At 35.4% G+C, this 24,561-nt stretch overlaps 1 protein-coding gene across 2 annotated transcripts; it reads left to right on the top strand.

Annotated features, from left to right (window-relative positions):
• Positions 1-1,506: 1,506 nt before the first annotated feature.
• Positions 1,507-24,460, top strand: LOC117138689. Of its 2 annotated transcripts, XM_033300947.1 has the most exons (7): positions 1,507-1,626; positions 21,390-22,787; positions 22,937-23,069; positions 23,142-23,284; positions 23,336-23,680; positions 23,736-23,792; positions 23,854-24,460. In XM_033300947.1, exons 2-7 carry the CDS (start codon positions 21,419-21,421, stop codon positions 24,330-24,332), a joined length of 2,526 nt encoding a protein of 841 aa, XP_033156838.1. In that variant the 5' UTR covers positions 1,507-1,626; positions 21,390-21,418; the 3' UTR covers positions 24,333-24,460. The 2 variants fall into 2 exon arrangements, with proteins under 2 accessions (XP_033156838.1, XP_033156837.1); XM_033300946.1 differs by lacking the exon at positions 1,507-1,626 and having other exon boundaries at positions 21,315-22,787.
• Positions 24,461-24,561: the final 101 nt, after the last annotated feature.

Below are 24,561 nucleotides of genomic sequence, written 5' to 3'. Positions count from 1 at the left end.
TATATGTCAGCCAGTGCCAGGGAGTTTATCAAAAATCTAGCTTTTGGTAAATACAGGTTAAACGCACGCGGGGTATTTGTTTGTCATATGTATATAATAATGTATATATAATACTAATATATAATCGTATGAATATTTGCAGTTGCTTAAAAGGTTCTTGGCTTCAATTGTTTGTAGTTTTCTTTTATTTTAAAACATCGGAATCAAAAGTGCACATCTCATTTCGGACGATTTACTTATCCCCGAAATGTGGTAACATAAAATTAAAAATTTAAGCCCACCATGATTAAATTATAAGAAAACTTTACCGTTTTCTATATATTACCTCCTTTGTCAAGCTTTTAATAATATCAAATAACAAAAACCTGTTACGTATTTGACATCTAAAATAATTAAGTTTGTCATAATGAAACTTCTTATTATAACCTCATGATTAAAACATAATGTGAAAATACAATAACCCTTAACTTAACGAATTTTATGTATGTACGTACACACATAAACCGTGATCTATATGTCAGCCAGTGCCAGGGAGTTTATCAAAAATCTAGCTTTTGGTAAATACAGGTTAAACGCACGCGGGGTATTTGTTTGTCATATGTATATAATATTGTAATCCATTTTGGGTTTTGGCTATCAGTTACGCAACCCTTATAATAGTAAAGGGTTGGACAGAGTTCATATAAGTAAGGTAGCTAAAGGGTCTACTCACAGCAGGGAGGAAATTAGTATATAAATTCAAATAGCCAATGATATATGCCGTAAGCACATAATTTAAATAAATACCATGTTATTTAAGCGTGTATAAGCAAAGTTACCTTTTCTTTATAAAACAAGTAAAAATTATATATTGGTTACATCGAAGTAGCCATTGGCATAGGATAGGCGGCATAGGATAGACTAGCCTCTGCTAGTTTTTTTTTTTTTTTGCAATAATATTTCTTGTATATGTATATGTACAGAAGACATAAATAGGCGACCGCAATATAAAATAACCATTAAGTTAATTAATGTTCTTCAATTATGGTCAGTAAAAAACTTATGGAGGTTAAACTATAATTTTAATTCTATAAGTAGTGCTGCCATACATGTCACAGCGTGCCTTCTTAATGTGCTTTCTCTCACTACCAATTCTCCTTTATGTTGATGTTCTAAGAAATCTTACATCATAACAATTAGCTGCCCGCTGATTACTTTTGCAATAAAAATATCAACTGTATGGTCAAATACAAAACTAATTGAATTTTTTCTGAGCAGAACGTTAAAATTGCTAAATAAAAATTGCATTTCAAAAATATAATTAACAACCAAATTTTTGAAGATGTTCAGTTATTTGGTATTTAAAGGTTAGGTTAAAGCCTTTATAAGGCAGGTTTAAATGATCTAACTTCTCTTTAATAGTATGGTTCTTTTTGTTAGGGTTTAAGTATTAAGAAGGTAGTTTGCTTCTACTAAGCATTATTTTTAAACTGATTCCTAATTCTATTTTATCTTCCTATCTACAGAACGCAATTAATTAAAATTCTAATTGTCTAAGTTCAAACATCCTCTATAAACAACCTTTCTGGTGGAAAGAGCAAAGTCGTTGACGGTATGAAACGTTAGGAGACCAAGCCTACGGCGTGGGTAAGTAAAAAAGCGTTATCAATTGCGCGTTCTACACCGGGGATGTTTAGTCTTTAATTGCAAATTACATTTTAAGAAATTTTTGCTTCAAAGGCCTTCAACGATTAGCCAGTGCTAGTCTTAGCATTTCTCCACTTTTGCCTTCACCTCAATGTCCTCAAAAGACAAGCACCATTCCCTAAGCACAAAACAATTAATATGCTTTTGATCCTTTGTTTACTCCAACAACACTGAAAACGACAACGACAGCACACCCAGGCATCGTTAGCACTCACCCACGTCCAACTTTTTTTCTTTTTGAAGAATTTTTTAATTTTCAATAGCAAATTCTGAGTCATAAATACCAGCTCTCCTTGTGATTTTACTTTAGGTTGGTGATGATTTTTCATGCGGTTGCTTATTTCTCATATCCGTTTCAGAAAATGCCCCTAAGACGCTTGTCCGTGTCTCTACCTTTTCCTCAGTGTGCAGACCCGCGTTAATTTATATTGTGGGTGTTGAACTAAAATGGTGCAACTGGGTTTCGTGTAGCTAGTGAATATTAAATTTCCTATTAATAAGTGAGTTCAAGACTAAAACATCTTCACAATTTACAATGTGAACAATAGTGCCTAAATTTCAAATGGTCTAAAGAGGTTTATTAAAAACATATTATTATACAGCTACATATATGGATGGGTCTGACAATAATTTTCTAGATCACTAATCTACAGTTACAACATAAAAAACCGTCCATAAATAAAAAATATTTTCTTTGTTTCTAATCACCTACCTACAATTTCTTATTAAAATAAATCATTACATTACATTTTTAAATCCATATTCGACGAAATAACTAATATTACATAGTGAGTTAAAATTATAATTCAAGCTTTTGTGATAAATCGATAGTCTGCTTCATTTTTAGCAAATTTAGACATGTTACCCTCTTCTCCCACAAGTAACCCTTGTGGTGGTGCGAACCACACCAACCCTATGCTGCCAACCCATTTGCTTTTTCGTTGCTTTTCCCCTTATTTTTTTGACAGAAAAAGCAGCAGCAACCGAAGACGACATGTGGCCTAGAGCCGAAACTGGACTGGACCTGGCCAGACCGGTTAGTCTCGTCGAAGTTCAAGCAAATACACCAAGAGCGTTCTAAACGTTCCGGGGTGGGTTTTGCACAAAGTAAAATATAAAAATAAAAAGTTTTTATACGTCTTGCGAGGGTAGAGTGGTGTTACTCAACCAGCCAGCCTATATACACTTGAAGGGTACGGTTGTGGGACTTTTGTCACATGTGTCTCAATGTGTGTTGCCTTTCATGACCCTAACTGCCGTTTTATGTACATATACATGTTGGAACGCACAGTGAACTTGCGAAAGACTCTGGATTGCCTTTCACCCTTTTTATTGCGTCTTGAAGTTGTTTTATCTACCCTATGTATTGGTGATTCGTCTGTGTAACGTTTATATACAGATGTACATACATGCATATATAAAGCGTGCGTTGAATAACCGGAAATATGAGACATCAAGGCTTTTATAAATGGAGGCCGTATATGCTTTTTGTTGATGTATGATGGTTCTTTTGGTCAATGGGGGAGTTTGGGGTTCCGAACTTCAGCTGCGAGATTAGAAGCGGGAAGTCGATGTCCTCGACGCATGGGTTTGACAGGCCCATATAAGGGGTAAATTGAGTTTTAGAAGGGGCCAAGGCAAAAAGCAAATAACTAACAGTTTTCGGCTTGTTGGTTTGGACCAGCTAGAGTTGTAACTCGACTTATCAATTTAACAAAATATAAAAAAAAGTGGTATACGAACCGTTTTATTGAAACATTATTACAGCATTGTTCTATATGAACTGTGATATGTAATGTAAACATAGTAAACAAAAGAAAATTAATAATAAATTATTTTATAGTTTTTTTTGACTTTTTATCCTGAACATAAGTGCCAACATCTTACCCCTTACTACGCGATTTGTGGGAGCCTTTCGATGTGTGGATGCTATAGCTATTTGCCAACGGCTGCTAGGACTATCAAAAAATTATATTTCTGCATTCCCTTACTCTTAAACCATTTTTACGTATTACTCCGTGCCTCCTACATATAAAGAAAGCTGTATTTTAATTTGCTTTCCATATTGTTGGAATTCTATGTGTTCAGTGCGCCACATGTCACGAATGTAAAAGAGACACACAATATGGAAGAGCGTTGTGTGTTTTTTCAAAGTTGATTTCTTATCTGAATAATAGATCGTTGCGTATATTTTGAAATTTGATTGTCTTATCGAAATAACATCAATCCAAAGCTTTTGTCTGTTCTTTCGTAGCTATATATTTTTATTGAAATTTGTTTGTATTAAGTTTTTAATTATAACGTTGCCACGTCTTTTAAAATGTACACCTGGCACAGGTTTAACCATATTCAATAAAAGAAGGCACATTTACGAATTGGGCAACCAGTAAATTTCCATTGATAACAAGGTTCGTTGCCTTCAGAATAAGTTCGGTCTTTTTCTTTAATCACATTTAAAATGACATTTGAGGCACGACCACACAAAGTCCATAAAAAAGGAAACGAAAAACCTCGAAATAATTGGAACAATTTCCTATCAAATTTATGTGCCATAATCGGTAGCAGCAGGTTAAAAGATAAAAATCGAGCGCATTCCAATACAGAGTGGTCCGGGTCCTTGTGCACATGTTCGTAGGCTTGTAAGGACAGGTGAAAGTGGACGCGACAATACAAAGAATGTGAATACCTCGAGGGCATCGGAGTTGTTTTTATGACCACCAAATCGCTTTCTCAACAATGATTTTTTTGTATTTCACCGTTTGCCGCTATTTTGTGGTTAGCTCAACTCCTTACATCCTTTTCTGAACCTTGTTATCCTTCCCTTTAGTGCTTCCCTTTCTCTGCTTATCGCCTATGTACCATCTTGACGTAAAGGATACAGACGAGCGATGTAACCAATAACCGTCTCGTTTGATATTCTTTAAGATATGTCTCAATCGTGACTTCTGTAAATTGGCTCCAGCTAATAACCGAAAGTAGTAGCCCAAGAATAATAAAAGAGCCATCGTTGACATTATTCTCGACCATTTTAAATAATACTTGTGGCAAATTTTTTAAAAATGATTTTAATTTGTAATTTGTTTATACCTCGATGAAAAAAATATAATTTTTAATGTATAAGCCATAAAAGACAAGATTCTGCCAATAAAATTATAAAAAAATATACAACAAATTTTCAAAAATGTGAGCGGAGCAGTTTTGGCCGGTTTTAGGGAGGTAGAGTGGGCGTGGCAAAGAGTGTTTTTGCAAATCGATAGAAATTTAGATGACTAACAAAATTGGGAAAAAATATAACTACATTTTTCAAAAGTATGGGCCAGTTAGATACTTTTCAGCGAATCTAGTATATCCTTTTACTCTTCGAGTATCGGTTTAATTACTGACACACTTTAAAAATACTACTTTTAATATTGTTCCAAATTCAGATAGTTGTCTTTCGCCCTCTTTATATTTACACTTGAATCCATAACTGTCTGTCAATTGTATCTTATGGCTTCATGTTACATCTACCTGTCTGCTGCAGATGGGCACCGAATCTAATCTTATCATAATAGTGTTCGTCAGTGGACCATAGCTCACCGACATCAAGCAGGTGTAACTGCTCCATTTGTTACAATTATCCAAAACATGTATGCCGCCTACCCGCACAAGTGTTTAAATTTTCTTTAGATATTCAAGTACAACTTTTGCCGAGACGCAGATTAGATAGATGGCAGAATTGATGATCATGCCAAGCATAATACGGATCGGAAATGGTTGAAGCCAGACCCTTGTCGACTCGCCCGCTGTGAGTAGTCAAGTAGAAAACGAAGGTAAGGTCGGTAGAAAGCAGAACCCCATGTTATAATTCTAATACTTAAGAACTGACCCTTTAATGGACCGTTAAAGATAAGTTGATCAATTTTATAAAATAGTTTTCAAAATCAGCATCCTTGTTGTTCTCATGTTTTAACCTGTATATAAAAGGAATGAAAATGAATTGAAATTTTAAATGATAAATGATATATTCTGTTTGATCAAAAGTACCGTTCCTAAATCTTAACGCAAAAACCGTCAAAACATGTTCAATAACCCACTCAGTTTATCGTTCCGTCACATACTTACCAGTTTTAAACTTGTACTTATATATTTATCTCCTCATACTCCGTGCATTCTCTAATTACACTTTTCCGGCTTAGAAAATAAGCGAGGGCGGGCGACTTCGACAGTTTTCTCTTTCATTCGTTCTTTAGCAGCACAATTAGTGCCCCTTTGACAAAGGCTATCGAGCCCTTAAAAAAACAGCCAAATTTCGATTTTGCTTCGAAAGACGAAGACCTATAGTGGATTTTAATTGTATTGATACGAAAATTGGTTTACACCAAAGGAAGTCGGCTTGGCAGATGTCTTGCAGGGAACACCTACAGGACGCACTTGGGACTGCGTCTTCGTATACGTTTGTGGAAAGAGAAAGGCACGCGTTCACATCGAGAGTTGGTATCGCATTTGAATTTTTGGTCAGCTTTCACAGCAAAACATTTCAATTTTCTAGGCCAGTGGACAAGCTAGAATTCAGCTAGGAATTGAGATTCGTTGTCCTGGCTAGCGTAACCACAAAAAAAAAAAAAAAAAAAAAAAAAAACGATAGCATTGTCGCCCAAGGATTTGTTTGTCAGAAACAGACAGCAGTAACAGCAGCATAAGGGAATTCGTCTTGGTTCCTTTCTAAATAAGTTGGCAGTCAACTTTAAACTTCGTATATTTATTTTCTATGCTTACTTGTGTCTAAAGTTAACACATCAGAATATAACACTTACTCTTACACAAATGAATCCACATAATTTAATTTAGTTTAAGTGCATGTGGCTATTCTTGGTTTTATGTTGACAACGACAATATATCCTGTTGAAATCATTTTTGGAAAATGGGGGCTAACTACCCGTTATTCTCCTTGAGTATGTTTTAATGGGTTATTAAATATCACCCTTTTACGACGGTCAACAGAAAAGGGTTGCTTTATTTGATTGTGTCTGATGTTGATGACACCGCTAATTGTTGGCTAATTTGTCTATAAAGGGTTGAAATGTTTATATTGTCATGTCTTGTTGAAACCATTATATTATATTATACACCAGAGAAAAAAGGACGACTGTCGTATAAGTCGACAAGTACAAGTATTTATAGCTCAACGAACAAAATTTACAGGTCTCAAAAAGAAAGTGTTAAAATTGTTAAAAAATTGAAACAAACGAAAAATGATCAATCAGGACATTAAAACTTTTGTTTTGTGCAGTTTCAAAATTTTAAAGAATTTTTTTAATCAAGGTATTGTAAATTGACACTCATATCCGGTGCGATACCCCTCTACATAGACTGTCGTTCAAAGCAGGGCGGCTGCTTGTTAAATAGGATTTATTCGCGTGAACTCATGCAAAAATGTATTTTTTAAGACTGTAATTAAAATCAAAAACCAGCAATAATGGACCAGCAAGACAAAGTTTGCTGTGCAAATGACAGGACAATGAAAACTGTCTTCCCATCTAAATTTGCTTAACACATAATGGTCAGTGGCCAATTAAAATTATCTCAAAGTTAATGTCATTGAATAAATAAAAAACGAACCGACGTTACATGAATTGTAAAGTAAATATAGAAACGAGATAACAAAATTTGTAAACGGTGGTCAAACAATTTTTAAAGGCAAAAGAATCAAAAATATTTTTAAAGTATGAGTTGTATGCCTCAAAACTCAAAATTTAATGACAATACACAATTTAAAGAAATTTTGTTGGTAAACATCCCCTTTAAAAAGAAGTTAGCTGACTTTTTTTTAAATAAATTCCCAACATAATACAATGTTGTATCCTTGCTGATTTCTTTTTTATTTCGCCCTAACAGCACATTAACCTACCAAAAATGACCATAAAAAGTAGGCAACAGCAAAAAAAATTGGATGCGATTTTTTACGTGAGATGGTTCTCTTTGTTTTATTTCACTTTTTACTAATTTTTCACTTAAAATAAGCCGCCGGGCAGTCAAAGCATGTTCCAGAAGGAATAACTAAAAATGCCGTCGGTTTAATGCCACACGAACGTTAACGCCTAGCTTTCAATTTACGTAACTACGCCTAGCACATCCTTTACGAGGGTCCTTTGTTGAGAGTAGCTTAGACAACCGTTATATTTGAAACCTCTTGCTTTTCGACGTAAGCTGAATTTTCTATTAAAATTCCGTAATTTTTTTGCTGCAGTGGGACAAGGAACAGCGAACCTTAAATGTACAAACAAGCGTGGAATTTAGAAATTAAAGAAAACGCGCACAAATGAATCTAATTTTTTAAGAACTGAGAAGGACCGCAAAGCCTTGGTATCCAAACGTCCAGTGTAAACGACCTTCAGTAAGGAGAACGAGTAGCAGAAAGAGGAGTAAAAGCAAACTAAAACGTGGAGGGATTTAAATTAAATCTGTCAGCTGAGGGAAGTTGGGGTAAATGAAAAACTGTTTTGCTGGTACTTTTTTTTTAATGTTTTAAAATTTTTTTTAATTAGTTTTCCTTATTATCTACTACTTGGAAACGGCAAATTAAGTAGAATCTCTGAGTCTTATAATTTTTGAGCTGATGTTCATAAACATTTAAACTTTAAACTTTATTTTCCTTTAAACCTTATGTATTCACGTCAAATACATACATAAACCTTTGAGTGTTTGGGTGTGCAAATAATCAAGTGTGTCATATTAAGGACACGTTTGTCTTTCTCCTGTCATGTTCCCTTTATTCATTTACCTCGTTCAAAACACAAAAGAGAGCAAAATTAAAAAAAAATCCAAAAATCCGTTTTTCATGTCACGCACGGCAATGCAGCGCATAAAATGAAAACTGCCAAACACAACCCTGCCCCTTCATTAAATCGTCGGGCATAATCAACTTCTAGCACAACCACCAAGTCGGCGAGTTGGTGAAAAACAACTCGAAAATAAGCGAAAAAATTGCAAATTGATACGAAAAAAAAAATGCAATGACAGAAATACAAAGGAAACAGGGACTGTGATGGGTTGGAAAAGGGAGAGATGGCCCACGGCTGATTATAGGGTTGCGTTGAGAATTAGGCACGTGTACGGAAAAGGATTTAAAAGTGCTCAACGTTATTTAACAAAATTTTTATGTTTTTTCCAACATTTTTAGTTTACACAAGAGTTGGGTAAGAGTGCTTAGGGGGTGGAAGCAAAAGGGGCACATTTAACTGTGGTGCAACCAAACTGAAGCAGTAGTGCAAGTATCGTCAGATTACAACTACCCTTGACCACCATAGTCTAATGGATGCTATAAGTCTTACTAAAATTCTAACTGAATTCTGTATTCAATGCGGAATTGTTCATTTTAACCCCGAATTCTACGCCAAACTGACGTAAGGCCTTTTGGTAGTTCTGTTGGTCAGTCCTCTCTTTACCTTTTTGCATGACCAGCACATCTCTGGTCAACCCCTAAAATAGCAACAGAAGAACAGCTGGTCAATTCTACGTCATTTTAGGCCTGCAATTCCCGCCTAACAACAAAACATTTTTAAGAACTCAACATTTTTATTTTTGAAGTATTTATTGGTCTTCCTGGCCTACATATATACAATTTTTATTTTTTGTGTATCAGTATAGGCAAATTACAAGAAGTGTAAAGCATTTTAACCAAATGGCAAGATTTCTTAAAATGTATGTGAGATGTGCCATTCAAATTCAAATATAGAATTTTTTACCCTTCGAAGTATATGTATCCTCTTCGAAAAAGCTAGCATAATCGGTCTTACTATGTTGATTCCGTTTTAAAGTTAAGTTCCCCACAGCCTAAAAATTAGAAACGACAGCTGAGCTGCTGTGTTTCATAAAAGTGACCTCTGGCCTTAGTCTGGCACACACATTCACGAAAACAGATATACAGACTACCAGTATGGAGAAAAATGAACCCTGTGACTGTTGCTATTCAGGACAAAGGATAATATACAAAAGACCAAGCTGACGTAACAATGGCACACAATTTTAAAATCGTTTTTGTACAGTACTTCCAACGCCAGTTTAATTTTGTGTGGAAACTATAGAAAAACCAAAAAATACGTCGTCAGGACAGACACTGTTCTAAATGGCAAAAAACTGTGCTCAATATTATTCCTTATTTTATGTTTCTTTTAAACGCGGGAAGGGAATACTAGATTATATAGAAAGCATTTCAGCAAAGTACTTGATTAATATCGATGTCGAACTAGCCATAACTTTCGTTGCGATCACGGAGTCACCTTAACTATAAATACTTGGGAGAAGGTAGTCAACATATGATTCGAAAAAATTGTAAATGTGCCACGCCGACATACGACCAAACTAATAATTCAATAAACATTTTAGCATATTATTACTAAAAAATCTTAATGCAGACCATGTGGACATGTGGATGCACCAAAAATGTGTTTCTTTATCATTTCCAAGGGGATATTTAAATTTTTTAATCGTACCAACTGTGTCACTGATCAAATGTCAAATCAAACAAAAAATTGACATACGACCAAACTAATAATTCAATAAACATTTTTGCATATTATTACTAAAAAATCTTAATGCAGACCATGTGGACATGTGGATGCACCAAAAATGTGTTTCTTTATCATTTCCAAGGGGATATTTAAAATTTTTAATCGTACCAACTGTGTCACTGATCAAATGTCAAATCAAACAAAAAATTGACAGTAAAAATGGAGATAGCACAGAAATAGAATAGCAGTCCAAACTGTACGCTTGTGAGACAATTGGGGATCCGCTTGCAGACAAAACCGCTCCACTGTCAAACGAAGTGTGCAGCACATTAATCCTCTGTGGAGGATGTGGCCTCCACCCCGTCTCCTTAAGCAGCAATTAAAAGCCACAAGGCATGCGTTCCCCTTCAATGTTTTTTCCATCGCCTTGGCATGTTGACAATTTGGATATGTAAACGTGCGACTAATGAACACTTTAAAAAGTCTCCGCCCCACAGTGTGGAATGTGCCAGTCGCATGGCAGCTGTTTCTAAAAAAACCACGAGGGACTCAAAAGAAAACCAAATCGGGGAAGACAAAGTGCAGTAGCCGTCGAAGAGAGCGGAACCCAGGTATGTGAAGCGAGAAAAGTAAGGATCAAGATCGTCGCCACGTGCCACCCTCAAATGATCGGAGCACACTTTTTATGATCCTAAAAAGTTACAGCTTCCTTGCTCTATGCTCCTTGATCTCGTGCCTGGCAGACGATGCGCCTCTCGTCAGTTTCGTGCTCCCTATCATTTCTACCTCCAGAAGCCCATTTTTTTATACGTAAATCTCTGTGTGTCGCACTGTCGATCATAGGTTCTAGTTTATTTTGGTTGTTTTGTAAATTTCTGTGATTTGGTTCCTGGTCCCTATATTTTTTTCTTCTATTATATTTTGTATCCATCAGGGTATGTATGTATGTACAAATGTAAGAGCGTTATGTAATATATAATATATTTAAAATGCATGTCTATGAATCATAGACTATTCACTATTACTTTAATTTTATACACTCGAGGGCCAATTTAAATCCTTATTTTTTTAATTTGATCATCATTTTATTTTGAACATTTTGAATGAATTAAAAAAAAATTGTTTGAAGTATTCCATTTAAAAATGTTTTTCCTGTAATAATATACATATGTAGATATACCTTATATATATTACTTAAAATTTGTATATTATATATATATTATTTATTTTTATAGAATCTTAGCTGTGGTACTTTGCAAATTTTACATTGTAAAACCGTGGTAAAACCATTACCTTTATGCAAAAATAATGCTTATAGGGCGCAAATTCTTTTTTTTTTTGATATCATCTATGTATACGTGTGTAAACGGTCTTCCTTTTCCAAGTGGTCAACCCTTACGGATAGCTTTATGCATATTGCCCTCCCTCTTAGACAGTATACATATATGCATAATGTCCACCCCTTTTCGGCATCAAGCCACCCCGTTAAAATAAAAATGGCGTACTTTTCTTTTTAGAGAATTATATTCAGGCAGGCCGTCAAGGGTGCAGGATTTGGCATGCAGCATATCAACTTACGCAACATATGCAGATACCATTGGTACGGGGGGAGGGGTGCGCGCGCGAGAATTGAACAAATAAGATCGAGCAGAGAGGCTGATGCCACGCTAAATACTTGGCACACTCCCAAAACCTATTTCTTAAATACAAATCGTCGCGTGCCAGAAGCATCCTACTCGAATCCTCTTTTGCGTGGTATCAGATAAAAAATAGATTAAAAAATCGTGCCAAAAATTTCAGCATTCAAAACAAAAAAATAAAAGAATGTGAAAATGTCCAAAAAGCGGGCAAAATGTGTATATGTGAGTGAGTTGCATCCCTTGTCAACAATGGCAGGAAAATCCCGTTGCTGACCTTACGATGACCCCAAACGAAGGTCTATAGTCCTCTTTCCGTCCTTGATGATTTTGTGTTCCCTTCGGCTTCATTCAATCTGCAAACAAAAGACCGGCATTTCTGTGACTGATTACACGTAACGGCAGCATATTCTTGCATGTATTTAGTTATGTGTGAGAGAATCTGGCGCTTCCTCCAAACAATGATTTTTCAGAACAACATTTTTCTCTTTTAGGTACGCCATTTGCATGTTCCCATTTTTATTTTAAAATGTATAGAAAATTATAAATAAGGGGTTCTTATATTACAATTGCAAGCGCCCTGACATTAATAGTTAAAAAGGAAATAATAAACTGTTGCAAATTTTAACTATAGGCAAAATAAAATGATGGTTTTTAATACATACTTAAATAATTACGTAACAATTCGTACAGTAATGGTTCCAAAAGAGAAGTAAACTGAAAAAATCGCACTGAAATTGGAGGAAAGTCAACAATTTAATAAAAACACCTGGACCCGATGGCGGTACATATTGAAAAATCTAGGAGTCTGTTAATGTTGCTGATAATAGTTTTATTGTACACCCTTATTATTTTATACATTTTGCTTCCTTGGCTGATACCTGATATCAAGTTCAAAAGAATATATTCTTTAGAGCTTGTATAAACAGTTGTTTGCATATAGTAAAAAACTTTTACTTTAATACTCCTGCACAGGGTGTTTTCATTTTACTTAGATTGGCACTATAGTTGGGACAAAGACATTAGAGAATTCAAAATATTATTTCTTAGTTATACCCGTAGAGAAAACGATACGTTGAAAAATATGTAACAGGCAGAAGAAACCGTTTTCGACCATATAAAGTATATATATTCTTGATCAGAATCAATAGCCGAGTTGTACTCGCCATGCTCGTCTGTCCGTCCGTACAAATGTCGAGATCTCAGGAACTATAAAAGCTAGAAGGTTGAGATTAAGCATACAGATTCTAGTGACATAGACGCAGCGCAAACCGCCACGCCCACAAGCCGCCCAGAACTCGCCTCGCCTACACTTTTTCAAAATGATTTGTTATTTGATCATATTTTATTTAGTTTTGTAAAATTCTATCGATTAGGCAAAAATCTTTTTTTCACGCCCACTCTAAAGCCTACAAATCCAATATCTATCGATGAATTTTGTGTTCGCATTTCAAAGCAAAGTAACGGGTATTTGATAGTCGGGGTACTCGACTATAGCATTCTCTCTTGTTTTTTATTAAATACATTGACGGAAAGGCACAGAAATTTCAGTTTCGCATTTTGGCCTCACTTTTTATATATCACCCATGTTGTGCGTAAGATGTTCAGATAAACGCATTAGAGCGAAACTTTGGTTAGTAGTATTTGGCATATAAGTCAATTACATGGATCATTTATTACATGGCTAAAGAGACCTTTGTATCTGTCCTTGGCTGTTGATGGTGCCGTGTGTTTGTTATGTAATTTTTTTCTTTGATAGTCTCCTTGTCTGAATTTTTTCATGAGGATTACGTTATCCCAACATATTATCGATGACAGTCCGGGACCAGGGAACGGCAAGTCAATCTTTTTTTACACGCGACGAAAGTTATATTAAGACATTATTACATGAAAATATTTAATGTTTCTAAAATTTTATTGAAATATTAACACCACACATTTTACTTTATCTCGGAGTTTTAAGTAAATCATCTTGGGTGATCTCAAAATATTGTTGTCTTTATGCTTCTAATTTGAATGCAACATTAGAAAAGCTATTGTAAATTTTCTCAGTACTACTATAACAAAAATAGCTACTAAAATGGCAAAGAGGAAGATTTCCAACTATTAAACATGTGGCTTAGATAATTCTCAATTTTCTCAGTTTGTTCGGTGTAACCCGAATGTCCATTTTTTGCGTAAGTTACAAAGCGAATGGTAAATATCTGCCACTAAAAAGATACTGATACCCTTGTTGTGACTGCCATCTTACTGGAATTGAGTGCCATGCTCCCGTGAGATTGTTTGATTAATGGCCCACACGACTTTTTTGTTTTTCTAGTTCGTAAGGAAACTGTTAACGGACATGTGGGCTGGACCCTATTAACTTTCCCCGCAACATAAACAGAGCAATTTTTACCTAAACAAAAAGTTCACTGTTTATAACGCAAAATCATCAAGTTAACATTTATATATGATTTATAGCACATTCATACGACATAGGGCCTCCAAATTGTATTGGTTCCGTTCAAATTTACAGCACGATACGGGGAAACCAATCAAAAACTACATGGCGCTGACAGTTTACGTTAGTCACGCGAAGACATTTAATCGTTATTGTGCTTGGCGTTATTATGTAAATATAGTTTTTATCATGACCCTATTGCAACATTTAACGAAGGCTAACATTTTCTCACTTAGTATACACAAGATTCAAAAAATAAAATCCATTTGGAAGCGTTTACAGAATTTCGAAACATTTAATAATTAGTTCTTACTTAAATATTTAGACAATTACATAATATATTACATATACTTGACCGATTAATCGTGATTATAAAGTTTGGCGGACACACAGATATCGCGGATACGATATACACATAAAGGGTCCTAAAGTTTTATTTTATTCAAATATATCTATATATATAGATATAATATATATTGTATATCTTATTATTTATATAACTGATACAAATAAGATAAAAGTTACAATTTTGAATTTCCTTTCGACTATGATGATGCCAGTGGTATTAATCTATCAGTATCGAGCTACTTAAAAATACTTAAATAATCAACAACAACTGTGTATATCCGGCAGATGTACAGCATGCAAGTACAGAAAGTACGCCGATATGCATAATCCTTATACACACATTTTACTTAGACAATGGTAAGATTTGATTAAGGATGCCGGGTGTTGAAAATATACGGCCATACATTCTTTCATACATTGATGGTATCGAAATTGAAAGGCCCGGACAGCTGGTTAGCCTTATTTGTCGTATGCAAAGTAAAATTTCCTGATTATTTCTAGCTCTGGATAAGTGTTAGAGAGGTATTTGTTAATTTTTCAAAATGAAAAGGTTAAGCACTTAATCTTAATAATCAAAGTTTAACAAAAAAGTACACATATATATATATATATATATTAGTTAATAAAAAATATTAGTTAATAATATCACATGTTTTAACGTTAAGTATTTGAAATTCTAAGTCACTTGTTTTGTTTTAAAGTTATGATTACAACTCCCATGAAAAATATACTAGCAGGACGAGGTAATTTTTTTTTTGTTAACTTTCCAATTAGCGTAACCTTTTATCGTTTTTCTACGTTTTTATCTATTGGCTTTACTCGATGACTCACCTTTTTCGTAGGCGGAAGCAAGCAACCTTACAAGAAAATACAGACTTTTTTTTATTTAATCTTAGTCACTTTCTTCGATTTGCAAAGTGTTCTCATGGAAGAGTATACCTGAGTGATCGGCCCTAGCTATTTTAAATGAGCACAGAGGACGTATAAGACCTATGGCATTTTTCTTTGGTAATGAGGTTGCTTAGGCTAAACCATTAAGATGTGAACAATGTTATTTCTAAGAAGAAAATTGTACAAATGGTTAATCGGATTGATATACGCGAATGTCACATAATGCAATATATGTATATTTGTGTTGACCTCATTCACTGAGCTCTAACGAAATATAACCAACTATTTCAAAAGCAAGCATCGGCATTTTCGTACCATAAAAGTAAGTCCGGAAAATTGACAATTTTGTCACAATGCCCTACACATTCAATTAATATATGTAGAAACAGCATGGACTTGTTAAGCCCAAACTATAAACCCCGCCAATAATTTTTAATGTCCGCAGAGCACTGGTAGAGGAAGCTTGAGTTCTCTCATGGAAATTTGTTAAGGAACTTAAGCTAGGCATAAAATACTGGAACTTTTTATACTCAAGCTATACGCTTCTGTCAGTTGTTATAAAGGACACATGTCCATATTCTGTCTCCTGTCAGCCAACAGTGCTTACGCATAAATTTTTTATTCAAACCCACACACACCAGAAATGATTTTGTGAGCTGTGACATAGACACACCTTTCGCAGTGCGATGAAGTCGTGTTTAGGTAGGCGTACAGGCGAAGTAAAATATCGAAAATACAATACATCAAATTTTCAACGTATAATTTTTTTAATTGATCACGAATTTATTTTGGTCTGTTCACAATGGCGATAAATTCTTGGATCCAAAGAAAAGTTATATAGTTTGAATGTTGCAAAGTATGCAATTCTACCTGTTACACCTTTTAATAAATCTAGAGTACACTTTTACTTTACGAGAATAGAAATACAGAACAAGAAAAAGTCACTAAGCGTAAAGAAGATGAAAAAGGACACTGAACTGGACTCTCTTGCGTGGGAAAGGCAAACTGGTTTGCTTAGAGCGAAAATACAATAAATTATGTGTGGTCACAAAGGGTACCAGACAGTACAATGAAAAACAATTATAGATTGTGAGGAAGAGCGTTTGAGTTACACAGAAATTGGGCAAATTCGAAGTGAGGGGTATAAAAGTGTTGCCAAAGGATTGTATATTCTGCTGGCCGTTGTGTAATTTACGGACTCTGACGGATCGGCATCTTGCTGACCATTTTTAAACAGCTGCACTTGGATTCACAGCATGCCAGCATTGAAGCCCCTGCACGTGGCCTGTGTATATTTTGGATATAATTTAACCTAATGTTCCGAAGTAACAGTTTAGGGTGTATACAAAATAAGTCAAGCTTTCTGTCTTTTGTAATTCTACTTTTTTTTATTTTGGTTTACATTGCAGGTAAACATTATAACAAGCTTTACCAATGGAAAGATGAGCTATATTATCAATTTTTTTTATATGTAATTAAATTTAAAAATAATATACGCTGAGCACAGCACTATTAAAACACAATAAACATAAATTGAAACTGCTATATGACAATTTGGGTATTAATTGAAAGATCATTTTTCCTCCGATTGAATGATGAAAAACTACGCTCACCAATTGAGTCTCCACTAAACAACTATTTTTTGAAATCTATTTCTGGGACCTAACCCCTATTTTTTTTTTATGCAAATTAAAAAAATGGAAAAATTACTAAGCCGTGTTTATCCTCTCTGAAAACAGAATTTTTTAAAATAGAAATAAAGGAAATTTAGTTTTAGAAAATGGATGACGGACTAATGGGGGAAAGGATGTATGGTCAAGGTTGATCTACCCGACTTTCGGTGCTGATACAAAAGAATAAAGCATTTATTTTAGTTTAAGTTTAAGCTTAAAAATAAAAACGGTTTGTATATGCCTGGGAATACAGAGTAGCATTCATATACAATTTTTTTTTTTTTTTAATAAAACTTTCTATAGAATACATTTCTATATGAGCTCAGTCAGCAATACACTCTGTCCTTAGGCAATATATGTGTTCAGATTTGATTCCTTTTTGACCCACACACTTTTTTTGGCAACAAAATTTTAAGCTACGACGTAGTGTTTTTTGCAGGACATTCTCAGCTTTTGACATCCTTCATTTTATCCTCCAGCGGAATCGTCGCTAGGATACCCTTTGCTTCTTTGGGCACAGCCTCCCGTTATTTGATGCCTTGTTAACTTTCATCTGCGGAAATTCGAAGGCAAGAATTTTTCTTGTTTTATTTGGTTTTTTATAAGATAGAACTTAATGTGGAAGTGGCGGCCGATGGCGAAGCTGTTTTTATTTTTGTGTTAACGATAAGAACTACGCCTTCGTTGTACACATTTTTTTAACATTTCTTTTAAGCTTGTTTTTGTTATTTTGGGATAGCATTATATCCACTGCCATTTATTTCTATGTAGTAACTGCCAATTTATAAGCTATCCTTAAGGTAAAAATTGTAGCGGCTTTATGTTACCGAAGCGGCGAGTTGCTGAACCACCACCTATTTTGTTTGGACTTAAAATTAAGTCAAAGCATAAATAATTTAAATTTTAAGATAGAAAAAAATTTGAAATAACCTGACTAACTTAAATCGGTGGTATGGAATCGACCATCTATTTATTAACTTAGTGTATTACAAAAGCCCTTATTCACAGGAAATAAATCCGTGTGTTTGATTGTTTAGATACAGGACTTAATTTTTTTTATTATCTATGAGGATTCTCGAAAGTTATGAAATGAGCTTCATTAGCTGCACACTTTCTATATTGTTTATTTGTGTACTTACTCATTTAGCTGAAACTTAAACCGGAATTATCTACATTTTAGGTCAGAGAAAAAATAATAAAATGTGAGGTTTGAACAGAGGATTTTGTAGAGGTACCCTTGCTTTGACTGAATTAAAAACCCATGCTTATTACAGAGCACCCCTGGTTAATAGTGACCAACTGCAGGCTTATCAACATGTAGAAGGTAATAAAAGTTCCTAGGGAAATTTTTAATCAACCAAGTTCGAAACCCCCCTGCGAACAATTTTAGTATTTTTGGGTGCATATAGTATTTTTACGGATTTCAGCTTACACGGTATACATTCGTAAGTTACAGAGTGTTTGAAAACGGTCAACTCAGGAGATTCTGCAGCTGAATTCTGCCTGTGCACGAGCACAACAAATAAACCATGCACGTTTTGTCTCACTTGAGAATGTTAGTTTGTTTTTCTCCCGTTTGGCTTTTGGTGAACTGTTCTCATTTGATCTGTCCCAAAACATCCAGTAGAAAAGAAAAAACACCAAAGGCAAACTCACCTCGTAACACATATGTAGAAAAGTATTAAGTATTATATAAATATATATAAGTATTATTTAAAAAAAACCCACGAAGCAACCGAGCCTATACCAAAAAAAAATTCAAAGAAAAGTTTTAGACTCCCAACGATGGCGGGGACCTTTGAAAAAAGTATTGTTTTTTTTATTAGAAGCTTAAAATGTGTATATGTATATTACATAGGTAATCCTGATTATTTTAGCAGAGTTCTGAACACTGAAAACTACAAGTAAGGAAGTTCTTACATATACCTGTTACTCGTAGAGTAAAAAGGTATACTAGATTCGTTGATTTGGCTTAGTCTGTTTTACTTACCTTCAAGCTCAGCAAGGGTACGAAGATTTCATATTGTTCAAATCCAATTTTCGAACCCACATTGTTTGCTTTTATTTATATTTGCGCCACGATTTCAAACATTCCTCTTAAAATTCACGATTTATTAAAAAAATAAGTTTAATAAAATTATTTAAATAATAAATAACTTTAAAAACTACAATTTTATTAAATTAAAATTAAGTATGCTAAGTATTAAGTATTGGTGATTTTATCTGGTAAACTTCCGTCAATATTCAATTGATCCGTAAAACTCCTTAAAACTATACATTCTTCGATGTTGGAGAGGTGCTCTTGCTTTGACTGAATTAAAAACCCATACTTGTTAGAGAGAACCACCCCTGGTGAATAGTGATCTACTGCAGGTTTATCAACATGTAGAAGGTAATAAAAGTTCCTAGGGAAATTTTTAATCAACCAAGTTCGAAACCCCCTTGTAAGCAATTTTAGTATTTTTGGGTGCAGATAGTGTTTTTACAGATTTTAGTTTACACGGTATACATTTGTAAGTTACAGAGTGGTTGAAAACGGTCAACTAAGGAGATTCTGCAGCTGAAACCATGCACGTTTAGTCTCACTTGAGAATGTTAGTTTGTTTTTCTCCCGTTTGGGTTTGGTGAACTGTTCTCATCTGATCTGTCCCAAAACATCCAGTAGTAAAGTAGTAGTAGTATAAACACATATGTAGAAAAGTATTAAGTATTATATAAATATATAGGTATTCATTAAAGAAAAAAAGCCCACAAAGCAACCGAACTTATACCAAACAAATTCAAAGAAAAGTTTCAGACCCCCAACAATGGCGGGGAACTTTGAAAAAATATTGTATTTTTTATTAGATACTTAAAATGTGTACATGTATATGACATTGTTAATCCTGATTATTTAAGCAGAGTTCTGAATACTGAAACCTACAAGGCATTTTGTAAAATGACCAGTCTGATGTCTTCACTAGTGAGGAAATTCTTACATATACCTGTTACCTGTTACCCGTAGAGTAAAAGGGTAGACTATATTCGTTGAAAAGTATGAAACAGGTATAAGGAAGCGTTTCCGACAGCAGCTTTCATAGAAATAGACACAGCGCAAGTTTGTTTCCAAATGTTGCCCTTTCTAACGCTTACAAACCGCCAGAAACTGTTACGCCCACACTTTTGGAAAATGTTTTGATATATTTTATGGAAAAGTTTTTTTTTTTTCGTTTTATTTTTTTTGTCTTGCCAATTTCTACGGTATACCAAAACCACTTTGGCCATGCCTATTCTAATGCCTTCAAACCGCCGACCACTGTCACGCACACACTTTTGAACAATTCTTTAATTTTTTCTTTTTTTTTTTTTTTCTTTTTATTCCTCAATATCCATCGATATGCCAGAAAAATTAACAGGAGTAACGGGTATCTGATAGTCTAGGAACTCTACCATAGATTCTCTCTTGCTTTATTAATAAAAATATATTTTTTACTATTAAATTATTACGTTTCGCTATTGGCTTCACCACTGTGTCTGTCTTTCTATGTGCTTAATCTTATCGTTTTTACTGATAAACATTGCTTAAAAGATAAAAGTGATTGCTCATGGGCGAGGCACAGGTGTAGTTGGTCAGAAAATGAAACACTCAGTTCAAGCGAGACAGCTGGTAAAACAAGGTAGTGTGGTTAGTGGATGTGGTAGGAAGCGGTAGTGAAAATATAAAATCTTAAGCAAGTTATCAACTGGTTAATTAGAAAATTACTTGGTGAATTAAAATTTCGGTTTTCCATTTTTGTACTCAATAATGAACTTACGTTATAAATAATTCAAGATCATGCTTTGAGATACGCAAAACTTCATATCTAATCGCCGGGACTTAAACTATGTTAGCTTAAGCAAGTTTAAAAATTGGGGCGCGGGTCCACAATGTTCTTATGTGTAACTTACACCTGACTCATTTTTGTATGTATCACCGATTGCAAAGTTTCACAATTATCAGTCGTACAGTATTTCCAATCTATATAGGACAAACTACACCAGTAGTCTGAGGATCTCATAAAATGTGATAGCGATATCATTGAATACATATGTATATATGTATATATGTATATATGTCATATGTATATGTACATAGCGGACCTGACTCATGTTTTCATATTAATACGCACATTGCACATCCAATGTTTAGTCCGATTTCATATGTAAAATATAATAATATTTGTTGCAATTAAATTTTTAGTTACCACGACGAAAACGAGTAACCTAACCATGAAATTGCAACAACTTTTGGCAGCAGCTTTCTGTCTAGCTGCTGCCCTTATCCTGAAAACTAAGGCACAGGAAAATGCTATGTTGCAAATTCCGCCCTCATTGGTGGAATGCTATAATACGTCATATTTTATGAATCGGGATAATCGTCTACCAGCCAACATGGACACGCTCATTTCTCTTATCGAAAAAGTAGAAAACAGCTACGCAGCTAGTTCCGGAGTACAAGCCGATATTCGAACCGTGTCGGTAGCCTTGCTGCATCGTTTCCGTCAAGATGGCATTAAGAAGGCTGCGGGAATAAATGCGGCTGACGGGGTAATACCGTACAGTCCAACAGGCTTTCAGTTTCCAAAGTTAAAAATTTTGCTCTCACGTCTTATTCCGGGAAATGCCAATACCTTTCCTAACAGTTCATTAACGAGAGTGGAGCGGTGCTCCCTCCATTTTATGGTATCAAGCACCTTCGACGCGAGAACGCGCGGCGATGAAAACAATGTGTGCAATCAACTCTCTCAGTATCGAGCCCAGCGACTGCCGAGATCATTGAAGAAGGAGCATGACAATAATTTTATAAGCGCTTCGGAATGGCTGGAGGCACGCTCAAAACGAGGACGATCTTCCGACTCCGTATCAAAATACGAACAATTGGGAGAATTAGACTACGAATCTGACTGGGCTTATGCCGGCCCTGAGACTAGTCAATGCCCTGTCGAGGATGGCTTAGTACGAACACGATGGGGAACGATATCCGGAGGCACTCTGATCGCCGGCATTGCAGCTGGTGTCCAGCAGCAGACTGTGCAACTTAATACGCTATTGACCCTAGCTCCCCAGAGACGCTCTCGTGGTCGCAGTCAGTCCCAGACAAGCAATACAATTGACAACAGGTGGGCGGCAACTTTGGCTGGGGAGTTGGCGGAAGTCACGTTGGTCCAACTACCAGTGTCGAATGGCAATCCCGCTTCCGTTGGGGCTACCGGTGGATGGAATGACACAGTTCTACCCCATTGGTACTTCCTATCGCAGCGCAACAACCTCGAGGCAACCGATGCGGAGATTCGCGGTGGCCTTGATGGTTTGATTTTGGCTAAAAATGTAGCCAGTTGGAGGACTCAAGCATCAAGTCTTAAACTTTCTCAACTGCTGCGCATGTATTACTCAACAAATGGTGTCCTTAGTTCAGGAATCAATGCCTGCAGTAGGCAAAATCAATTCACAAATGTGGCTCCGTCGCAGGAAATGGAGGATCAGACAAATGCATTTGCTCTAATATTAGATCGTGAGATGCAGCTGCGTGTCACCCTCCAGCCTTCCCTTATTTCCCAATTTGCTGGTAACGCCACCGCATCTCTGGTGACGTATGTGCGTAAGTAATAATAAATCAATATTGTCGCGGAACCACCTTGCTCTTACTTAGATATCCACAATATAAGAAAGTTTTGTAATTATGTTTAACTTTTGAAATACATCTATATTGTTTCCGTGTGCATTACGGCTTGCGTTTCCCTTAAACAGCACAATCGTTAAACGATGTATCTTGTATGGCCACTAGTAATCTTGACTTGACTGATGCCATAACTCCAATGACTAACCTGTATCTTTTCTTGGATACTTCTTGGCAATACAGCACCATTGTTGACTATGTAGCGTAAGTTGGTCCTCTCGAAGTATTGCAGACACCATGTTATCCATAACATATAATTTGTTTAATTATTTCTAGTTATGTTATTCAGCAGCTTAATATTCACCCGTATGCCAGCACAATCACAATGCTTTCAGCACAAGATGGATCGATTATCGTAAACACCACAAACTATATTACGGATGTCTATCAACAATGGAATGCAACTACACAGGCACTTTGTAAGCTCCTTTTGCGAGATATATGCTTTTGATTTAACGATTCTTTCACAGATACTCAGGGATTCAACCTTCCTAATGTTCTGCGTACAATTCAAAACCTAACCCAGTACTTAATGAATGAAGAAAGGACTAATTCGAGCTTAAGTGGTCACTCACTAGTAGCTCTAATCATTCCGAATCAGCAAACGGTTAATGATGGGGACTCCAGTTATGCCACTACTGAAATTCAGTACATTCAGGAACAAATTCCAGACCTGCGCTTTATATACTATGGTGGTGGAAGCATTCAGCGGTTTTCAAGCTTTGTCCGAGATCCCACTCAAGACCTTTTCTCCCTCTCGTTGGGAAGTACACCGGCGACTTCAGCGGGACCTGTAGCAAAGCGCATTGTCCAAAGTATGTCAACTTACTTTATTTATTTCATTTATTTAAAGGCTTTTTGTCCTTGCAGTTCCCCGTCGCGTTATTAATCCACGTTGTGGATCAACTTGGTACACAAATAGCTGGGGTATTATTATTATTATTAAATATTTATCATTTTTATATTTACTATTTTAAATACTTACCAGGTACTGATCAAACAGCCCAATATGTAGGGCCTGGAAAGGTGAACTTTTATCGAGTTTCTTCTAACTATTTCTTTGGAGCTGGTGCGAATCGGTATTTGACCATTCAATCACAGAATGGAGGAACTTATACCATATGTACTTCACGCACATATGCATGGCCGCAACAGAACTCAACTACTCTTTCTATGACAAACTCGATAGATCAGAGTTGCACACAAATAAGTGGAAATAGTTATAGCTACGATCTTTCAAATGCCTGTGAGGGCTACTATACTATCACCCAGTGCCCAGACTTGTATTTGTCAGTCCAAGCTACATCAAACACCACGTCCTGTATACAGGATGCTTGCCAGACCCCTGACCAATGGCGTTATATAATGTCAATGGTCAACATGGGATGCTACAGCGGTGTCTCTGGTATAGCAGCCAGCTTGCTAATAATTGTATTCACAATATTAGCTCTGAGGCTAATTCAATGATTGGGAACTAGTGTGTGGTAATATTAGGATACTGCCGCAGATTTTAAATCTTAAGTCTCCTTACAAAAACAACTATTTTTTCGTTTTACTTTTATTTTTCGTAATTAATGATATGATTTAATAAATAATCCTACATCAATTTCCTAAATATAACTAATCTGGCTATTTTTATTTGATGGTGGTTCCGATAGGCTTTCTATAAAAAAGACAAACTTATACCAATTTCTCA

This window comes from Drosophila mauritiana, chromosome 2R (genome assembly GCF_004382145.1).
Source record: "Drosophila mauritiana strain mau12 chromosome 2R, ASM438214v1, whole genome shotgun sequence".
NCBI classification, from domain to species: domain Eukaryota; kingdom Metazoa; phylum Arthropoda; class Insecta; order Diptera; family Drosophilidae; genus Drosophila; species Drosophila mauritiana.
Note: the sequence above shows the minus strand (reverse complement) of the source record. Positions and strands in the feature narration are given on the sequence as shown.